General features: G+C 29.3%; 1 protein-coding gene across 1 annotated transcript; it reads right to left on the bottom strand.

The window, feature by feature from the left end:
- On the bottom strand, window positions 1-390 carry LOC105132308 (uncharacterized). Its single transcript, XM_011035717.1, has one exon. The coding sequence runs from the start codon at window positions 388-390 to the stop codon at window positions 1-3; it is 390 nt and encodes a 129-aa protein (XP_011034019.1).
- Window positions 391-10,390: the final 10,000 nt, after the last annotated feature.

Below are 10,390 nucleotides of genomic sequence, written 5' to 3'. Positions count from 1 at the left end.
CTAGTGAGAAGTAGCCACTGGTATTCTTGAAGAAGAGGATGTAGTACTGATCCTGCTTTCTGATGGGTTGGCCGCAAACCTTGACGTGAAAGCACAGAAGTGGTAGTAATCTTCATCATCTAACATGCTTCCGCACCCACTTGTATCAAAATTGAGAGAATAACTCAATGGATCATACCGGCACTGGAATGAAGATTGCCTACCTGCAGCGGCAGCGCGTATCACTCTTCCTCTCTTCTTTAGCTTCTTCAAAAGCTTTGTTAGACACCCACAAAAACAATTTTGTGTACTGCCAATATTTTCAACAGTCTTACTGGTGGTGGCAATGGTACCAACACCACCAGTCTTGGTGGTCGTTTTTGACCACCAAAGGAGCAACATTTGCGCCATTTTGTATCTAGAGTAGCGGTGGTGTTTGTTGTGAGTTGAACCGGGGGAGGAGAGACTTGGGATTGGACGCTACAATGGGAGGTTGTGACCTGTGCGAAAGTTGGAACAATAGTAGAGTACATATAGAGGTAGTCATGGGAGGAGGTGCACTCACGGTCCAAGAGGGAGAGTGGGGCTTTGTTTTTTAAGTGATGACAATTTGTTAATTTTAACATGGAATTTCATGCAAAGTAAAAAAACAAGGTGACGCTTTCCCCCTCTGTCTACACATTAATTTACCTCTGTATAGGCAAGGTGATTGGTATATATATATATATATATATCTTCATTTGAGGGATGTTTTCTCTCAACCTACCTTTACTCCTTCAACTTGTAAATGACAGTAACCTAAGAAAAACAGCAGGTAATTAACAATGCAGTGTATATTTACAAGGTTTTTTTTTTATTAGTTGTAAAAGCATTTTTTATTCCATTTACCAAACTTTTTTTTATATTTTTATATTGTATTAATTAAGAATTATATATGATAATTTATTTTAATTAGCTTACTCTATAGTTCTCTGCTTTTCGTAATGTTGTAATAGTATTAAGTTAATGCTCGATTTGAAAAAATATAATTATATTTTGTTGCTTAAAAAAAATTGAAACTAATACTTACTATTGACTTTCAGGATTGGAGAAGAAGGATTAAATTTGAAGTTGAAAAAAAAAAGTAGCTTTTTTTAGTTCATGAAGTGTGGATTTTAGAATTTTGTTCCCCAAAGTTTTTTCATTTTTATCCTTGTTTATGCGAGATTTAACTTTTTAATTTAATTTTTAATTAGTGTTAATTTTATTTTTAATATTTATTAACATATAAAATTCATGATTAATTTTATTAAATATAAAGATTAAACCTTCCTATCACAATTAAACTTCTTTTTAGGATAGAAAACGCTTTGATGATCTCTGCCCATCTTTTTTTTCAGCTAAAAAGAACTTTTAATCCGAGCGCGTTCTAGCCTGTCTGTGTATTCCTTCTCATTGCCTGTTCTGGGAGCTGTTTTTATCCTTGTTGAACCATAAAAAGAAGGAACACCACCCCCATTTTCCCCATAAAACACTCTCTCTATATACAATAATTAATTGGCTTTGGTATTTTCCTTTCTTCCATCAATTAAATTTCTTGTCAGATTTGAAATTGTAAGCCTCCAATTATCGCTGGAAATCTTAATAACCTGTGGTCCTATCATTATATTATTAGTTGTTTAATAATATAGTTTTTAAAATATATTTTTATTTAAAAATTTATTAAAATATTTTTTTATTTTTAAAAAATTATTTTTTATATGATATGAGATGGGAATATTAAAAAAATATCAATTTAAAGAAAAAAATAAAAAATATAATTCTTTTAAATATTTTTAAAATATAAAAATAATCAGAACCTAATAATTTATGTAGGCGGAAGAACCCATTAATTTCTTCCAGGTCACAAAAGGTGGTTGTGTCATAAATACGCATGTAACACTAGACTGAAGGAAGCTAGCTTAGATAGGACATAGGAGAGTATAATTAGTAGCTGGACCTAAAATTCATCAAATATAATTAATGGTGCGATGTGCCTAAGCTACCTAACCAGTTTGTTGGGAATTGTTCGATCACGTTAAAGCAACAACGTTTCCTAGGTTTTGTTTACATGAAGAACATCCCACCATCATCGAGGTGTTTTTTTAATTTTAAATTAAAAAAACTATTTAATTTATCTGCTAGTAGATGACAACAGTACCCCTAAATAGTCATTATTAATATTTTATTTTTTAAAATTTATTTTTATATCAAAATAATTTAAAAAATTAATTTAAAATAAAAAAGTAAAAATATTCAATTTTTGTTAAAATACTTTGAAAATACTCTCCTTTTTAAATTGTGCAGTAATTCAAGCCTTTCATTGAAGGGTTTTTTTAATTAAAAAAAAAAGAAAAAGAGGAAAACAAAAGGAGCAATAATTGTAGGGGCATTTTGAGTACAATTAGGCGCAGAATAATTGTAGTGTAGACAGAAGACAGTAAGATCATAAGAGTCGCCATAAGTCAAAACGAGCAAGGCCCTATTCTGCATAGCAGACCGAAGGGTGGAGCCTATTGCTGCGTCCGTCACATGGCTGCCAGAGAAAGAAAGCAAGCACATGGTTTTGATTGGAATATCCAAGATGTGTGTCAGCGCGGGTGTATAATAATGAAGGGACCTTCACTTCTAGCTAGGCATGAAGACCTGAACTATTTCTTGACCCATTTATTTTCTACCCTAATGTCCGATCTGCGCTCTCAGCTTTCTGCAATGGCATTGCAGGTTTTCTGAGCAAGCAATCGATGCAGGTTTTTTTAATAACGTTCAAGAGGGCCTAGCACCAGTTCTTGACTTTTATAATTCATAGCATTCCTTTGGTTTTTACAGCCCTACTTCTCCTCTTTTTCTTTCCGTCTTTGTTCTTTTCCAGATTAGTTAATTCCATGGCCTGACTGTTCAACTGCGACGATAGCTCCCTTAGGGTAGTTATAAACAAATAAAAACTGAAGACCATATTGTTTGCTCTGATGTCAGAAGTAAAATCCAAGAGAAAAGAACCGAATAAACAATCATCACTCGGATCAGATTCTCTCCGTTATAATGATCATCATAACTTTTTACAATCTTGATCGATCCCATCATGGACGAGGGCTATGGCGTGATAGGATCTTCGAAAATGACATTTTTATTAATCTTATCAACCAATCAATTATAAATCTTATTTCTTGCCTTCAAGTTGCTTTGTTTTGTTGCGAGATAATACACGGGTTGTAGCCTATATATATAAAACAATCTTGTAGCCTACAAAAGAATCTTATATATTACATACATATTGAAAACATATTTCATGAGAAACTGATATAGTTTCTCTCTTGTGTACCAATTTGTTCTCAGCAAGCTCCGAGTAAACTAATTCACTTTCTCCAAATTGACTAGCTATACTTAAATCTTGATTTGAAGCATTCGAGCTAATATTGAGAAAAATAGAATTTTTGCTTTCGAAACAAAGATGTTCGTCACAGTGTTTCTTCCCCGTTAGATGACCAAACTCCCCAACATTATTGAGGGAAAAAAAACATTATTGTGTGAATAAGTAACAAAATGAGGGAGGGTTCGTAAATGGGATTTTAATTTCTTAGAAGAGGGGAGATTTATGGGAAGTGGAAACAAGTAAAAAATTGAAAATTCTTGGCAAGAACGAACAATGGGACAGGAATTCTTTGACTTCCTGCCCAGAATTTTTGTTTGCGAACAACTGCCCTAACGAGGGCAAAACTTCTTTCAATGAACTTCTTACATGTGAATTAATTATTTTTCCTCGAGAAGTTCACTTGAAATAGCTGTATACATTTTTTTAGAAAAAAACCTTGTTCGCTACTTAAAAAATTAAGAGATAGACCGAAGATTGCTTGCAAGATGGGTTTTGGTCCACTTTTAACTAGCTAGTCAAAGTTATCGTAAGGAGGAGTTTAGGGTTTGCAAGAATTAGAAAAAAGAAAAAGGAAAAAAAGAGGAACTTTTGACTGCTGCTCATCAAGATTCTTTACATTGCTTGCATGTGCTTAGAACATGCCCTTGCAAATGCAGGCATATATGTATATATATAAAAAATAAAATGAAACGTACCTCTCCTCGATGTGTAGTTTTAGGTGGTGCCAGTGGTATCCACGCGGTTTCAGTTCAAAGCTTCCTGAGGTTTATTATATTACCGTTGTTTTCATATCACTGTGTGGTAGATTTTTAAAGTTGAATGATTTTACTGTTTCTCTTGGTTCTTAGAAGCTTCACCAAATTTGAGAAAGACATATATATATATATATATGTATATATATTGCAGGTATGATGGCATTGGGTAGGTGCCATGGATCATGGTCCATGGCAGCATGTAACTGGAATAGATAGTTGATAGTTATTTAATATATCCCTTTCTTTTTTTCTTCTTTGAAGGTTAGAATATTAGAGGGGAGTATTCATACTTTTTTTATTAAAAAATAAATTGAAATACTGAAAGACTTGAAGAGAAGACTTTAATTTGTTCACGCAAATCAACAGTACTACATGCTAGAAATTTTTTTTTCTAAAGTAAAAAAAAAAGTTCATGTCAAAAAAATTATTTAATATTTTTATTAAATCTAACTTAATAAATTAATCTTGAAATTTTATAATCCATTTTTTTTAGTTTTAATTTAAAAATAAAAAGTTAATTTCATGTGACTTAATCAATTAGATAAGTTTAAAAATAATTTATAAATCATGTTGAAATTGGTTTTATATGACCTAATCAGCTCGATAAATTTAAAAATAATTCAAATAACTAATAAAAAGTATAATTTAATTTTAAAAAAATATTTCAAGATAATATTTTTTATTTTTAATATTAAAATGATGATAACTATTTCTTCTTCTTCTTTTATAAATTAGGCACTTGCCTTTCTACCTCACCGATCCTACAAGAAAAACTGGAACCTACTAAGGTGTTATTTGAAATTATGTTTCAAATATTTTTTTTTAAAAAGAATTTTTTTAATAATATTTTAAAAATAAAAATTATATTATTTTTATATATTAAATTAAACAAAAAAAAAAAAAAACAACGACAATCGTTACACCCCCGAGTACCGATGACTAACCTACTGATTGTTTTTTAATTAAATCCTGCTTTATATATCTTTTATTAGTTCGTTAGCTAGCTTGGCTAATTGAACCTTTTATATATTAAAAAGATTAGGTGCCTGGTGGTCAGTCTGTTGTGAATTGCAACTACATGAAAACGGTCAAGCATGACAATTATTTATTTATTTATTTCCTTTTATTGAGGTTGAGGTGTCAGGCATGAATGACATCCCATTTTGTCTGCATCGATAACTCAGAATGTGTTCCAGGATTATTACATTTTTCTCATATGGGCCTCGTCAACAATTGGAACTATCAAGATTTGCAGTTCATGTCAGCCGAGGTTTATATATATACATACTTGGTTAATGTTTTACCTAGATCAAAACTATATATGGGGAAACTTAATTATATATGTTATAAAATAGATTTAAAAAAAAAAAAGAAGCAGGGAATTCCGCAAGTGGTTCTCAAAAACATTTAAGTATTGGCGAGGTGTTTGAGAAATCACATGATTTGACTGCATTGTGTAACCTGTCTTAAATTCTTTATTTTAAGAATCCACCGTTGGTTGTCCTGGCTGTGTGTTTTTTCTGAGAATAATTTTTATTTAAAAATATATTAAAATATTTTTTTAAATGATAGAAAATCATTAAAAAAATAAATTTAATATTTTTAAAACTAAATGTATCTTCAAAATACACTGAAACATAATCTTTAATCTTAAAACAAACCGCAACTAAAAAAAAGTGTTGCGATCATCCCCATCCCCATTATGATTATCATGATTGTCACCATTAAGTACAATGATAGGATTTGATTCATAATCCCACAATCAAATCAATGTTTCCCTAATTAATATTATAGTATTAATGGCTGTCAATATCTCTTCTGATTGTTCAAAAAAAAAACAAGAAGAAGGGTTCAGTACCTAGGGAATTCCAAGATCTTATTTTTGTTCTTTTATTAGTATTATTTTAAATCCTCATTAATTTTGCTAGGGCAACCGAAGAAACCATTCATGGGTAAATAAATCCAAGCAAGCGAGATCACAAGGTCAATACGTTTTGACGGGGAAGTCATGTGCCTGCATGTCGTCTTCAACCGGGCTAGAAAATAGAAATCTTGTCTCGTTTCATTATTTTCTAACCTATGGAAACCCTAAATCGTGAACATGGCTCATGCGGGCTGATAATTATCTTATAGTAGCGTGAGTTTGTGAGAGTGAGGGGTTTTTAAACGTTTGAGGAAGGTGTCGACTACTGTGGAAATTGAGTATACTATGCATCTGCACCAGCATTATCAAACCAAAGCACATTTTATCCATCTCTTTGCCATTTCAAATTAATCTCACTTGAAAATGTAACCACTGAGCTGTTCACCTTGGTGAATGCTTTATTTTATTTTATTTATGGCACTGTTTAATGGGCCATTGTTCAAGATTTATTATTTTTTTGGCCCTTGGGAATCTCAGAGGTAATTAGTTATTTTTTTGGCCCTTGGGAATCTCAAAGGTAATTAGTTGAATATCGAGTTAACCTCCAGGAGGCCAACTATATATATGGCGTTTTGATGGTTAAAATATTTTGGTTTTTTTTTTTAGTATGCTTGAATTTCTGAAAAAAAAAAATTTATTTTAAATTAATTTTTTAGATACTTTTTAATTATTTTTATGTGCTAATATTAAAAATAAATTTAAAAAAATAAAAACTAATATTATTTTAATGTATTTTCAAATAAAAAATATTTTATCATATTTCAAAAACACTTGAAAAGCAAAAATCATTCTATTTCCCTCCCAGCTATATTTTGTGATGCAAGTTAATTATCTGTTGATCAACCCATGCGATCGAGAAGAAAATGCAGTGTATTTCGGTGGACTGATTAAAAGTGTTAAATCCACACATTAATTATCTCAAACCTGTTCTTCTTAATTAAATTAAGAATTACACAAACGTGGGATACTTCAATTGGACCGTTGAAAAGCAGTGGGAATTATACATATAAAAGATTTTCCTTCGATTATTAATTTTATAACGACGCCAATGGGTGCTGGACCACATGTTGCTACAAAGATTATTATGGGAAAAAACAAAACAATTTGTTAATAAAATCAGTTTAGATCCATCACACTTTGAATAAACTAACAAAAGATTAACCTTGAACCAGTTTCAGGAAACACTGCGCCCATTGTATGTTTGTGTTCATGAACCTTGTTCCTGTAGTCCCATTGCTGTTTGCTGCTAGTTATTCCTCGTTTGGTTTGATGACAAAGACGGCATATCTTTTTCTATTACTAGAATTCAGAGCTACGGGAAATAAATTGCGTTCATTCTGCCATAGATGCCTTTGTTTTTAATCGCACTCACGAGGCGGACGTGAATGGCAATTGATTTCTTTACCTCCTCCGCCTCTGCTTGTACCCACTCAGTTTCGGAACTCGATCTCACTCAAACTTGTGCTGACTCGGGTTTTTAGCTATTTCTAGCGTATTTTTTCTTAATATAACCCGATATAATTAAACCATTAAAATAAAATAAAGTTTACAGTAGTAATAATAATAATAATTTAATTATTTGAATCCGTTTGATGACGACAAATAGCGAGCGGACATAAAAATATAGTATCATCGTATTGATAAATTAAAATAAAATGTTTTTGAACGGGGTGCAAATGACATTTATTGGATCGAGCTAAATTATCATTAATTCATAAAGATGTACTTGGTTCTTGGACGTAGAGTTATGTAGATGAGCAAAACGTTGCCTTCTAATTTTATCAAACTCACAATATTGTAATTAAGAAGGGGAAAAAAAGGGTGATGAATAATTAAAGTTAAAATTAAAAATTAAATTAATATCCAAAATTAAAACTAAAAAGAATGGTATTTTACTTGTTCGGGAGATTCTCCATACACAAATAAATTATACCGTGCAATCCACATTACAATTTTAATTGTTTCCTTGGCTAAAAAAAGATATGAAAAAAGACTAAAAAAAGTTAAGAAACTAATGAAATAAAATTTAAATGACTCAAAATAACAATAGCTTGTGTGTCTGTATATCCCGAAACTTAAATAAAAAAACAATGATGTAAAAACTATTATTTTTTTGTAACTCTTAAGAAAATTCAACCAAATAAACTTAAAATATTTTAAATTAAGATTTTTTTAGATTTAAAGCAAGTGGATGAACTCTATGTTTCTTTGCATCAAGATTTGTCACAAATCCTAAAAATTTATTTTCTTATGATTTTGTTTGTCCTTTTCCTTCTCTTTCTTATTCTTTTTATTTTAAAAACTTGAGCATAACTAGTTTTTAGAGAAAATAAAGAACTCGACAACAATAAAGTATGTAAAAATTAAATAACTCAATTCCTACTCGATGCTTATAAAAAGATGTGAACAAGAAGTGTAGAAAATACCACGAATCATGATTAATTTTTTGATAAGTCAAAATAGTTTAATGAAGAGCCAAAAAGCATGAGCAAAACTTCTTATAACAATAATAATTATTGATATCAAAGATTGTAAAAAAAATTAAATATAAACAAAATAAACCTATTTATAATAAGTAAAAACATCTTAATCAATGTTGAAAAAATAATAAAAAAGCTCTAAAAAAAATACAAAAACAAATTCTAAATTAATTAGGAAATTAATATAATTCTCATATGGTAGCTTCTAGACCTTACTACAAAATCTTTTCAATGTCTAATTTCTCTAAAAGTTTAACTTATTATAAAACAAGATATCTAAAAATTTCTAGTAAAATTTCAACCCGACCTATTAGTCAAATAAAAATTTGTGCTTGTTAAAGTAATGCTATGCATTAAAAATAATAAACTCTTGACTATAAAAATTTAATTAGCCCATAAAATAGATGGATTAGACTCATCTTTTACATGAATTAAATTAACTAAGATGTTATCTTTTCTTGTTGATATAGCCTCCTTGAAATCTGTATTGGCACAAATATTTTGATCTGAGCCTATACATTTTAAGGTTTTTTGTCATTGATCTTGTTATTGATCCAATTGAAAGTTGCAATGGGTTTTTTCGTACTATCTTGATCGTATTAGGTTGTTTGGGTATTTAATCATATGACAAAAAATATATTAGAATACTTAAATTTTATATCAATTCAGTTTTATTAGTTTTATTTGGATTTTTGGATTGTTAGTTGGTGTTTAAGAGTTAGAAATGAAATTATTATGGTTTTTTTTTTTACATGTTTTAAAAAAAAATAGGTGGAAATTTAGATTTTAAAACCTAAATTATCCGAACCCTAATTTTCTAGTTGGTCTAGCTTAGAGTTAGTTCTAGTAAGATCTCTTATTAATTTTAAAGAAAATATAGCTTGTTCTACGAGCGCTCGTTTATTCATAGGCCAGAACTTGCAAGCTTGGTATGATACTTTTGACTTTTACACTTTTTTATTACTTATTTAATTGTTTTATATTTTTAAATTATATTTAAACAAAGTTATTAAAACAATATTTTAAAAAAACCATCCAATTGGACAATAATTTTCAAATAAAAATAGTTTTTATATTAATATTAATAATTATATGAATCCAATATGCATAATTAAAAAAAATTCGTTAGTATTCAATGAGAATAAATTTTTTATTTTATTATTTTGAGTTTTGAATTTTTTAAAATTAATTATTATTTAATTTTTTTATACATGAGCATGAAAATCATAACGGCATGTTTAGTTTTTTTTAATTAAAATTTACCTTTTATATCATAATAATGTTTTATTTTAAAAATCATGTTTTCAATAAAAAAATATTTTCATCAGAATAGATAAGAGGTAAATGAATTGGCAATGGTAATTCCGATTAAAGGAATATATTTAATTTTTTTAATTTAAATAATTGAAATTATTGCATATGTATATCTTAATTGCCTTGAATTCTTATTTAAAAAATTATGTTGCTGATAAAACAATATTTTTATCAAAACTAAAAAAGATTGTATGAATAAAAAAGGAATTTTGATTTTGTGAGTGTATATATATACACAAAATATATACACAAAATCAAAATTCCTTTTTTATTCATACAATATTTTTTTGTTTTGATAAAAATATTGCTTTATATATATATATATATATTAAACGTTAAACTTCTTTTAAATATTTATTTTAATTGTTCTAAAATTCAATAATCTTGTTTTTAAAAAAAGCCTTGGCAGCAGGAAAACGGGGGCGCAATGGCCAGTAATTATTAATTAACTGGAAACTGGGTTGGCCGACAGAAGAAAGGAAACCCAAATTGGTTTGGGAGTCCAAGTGAAGGAGGCCCAGCAAATCCAGAACAAGGGACGCGAGTA

The sequence above is a fragment of the Populus euphratica genome, unplaced genomic scaffold, assembly GCF_000495115.2.
Source record: "Populus euphratica unplaced genomic scaffold, PopEup_1.0 scaffold39.1, whole genome shotgun sequence".
Lineage (NCBI taxonomy): Eukaryota > Viridiplantae > Streptophyta > Magnoliopsida > Malpighiales > Salicaceae > Populus > Populus euphratica.
Note: the sequence above shows the minus strand (reverse complement) of the source record. Positions and strands in the feature narration are given on the sequence as shown.

What these genes read in the sequence shown, in the direction of transcription:
- LOC105132308 (XM_011035717.1), bottom strand. Translation starts at nt 390, where the DNA reads ATGGCGCAAATGTTGCTCCTTTGGTGGTCAAAAACGACCACCAAGACT.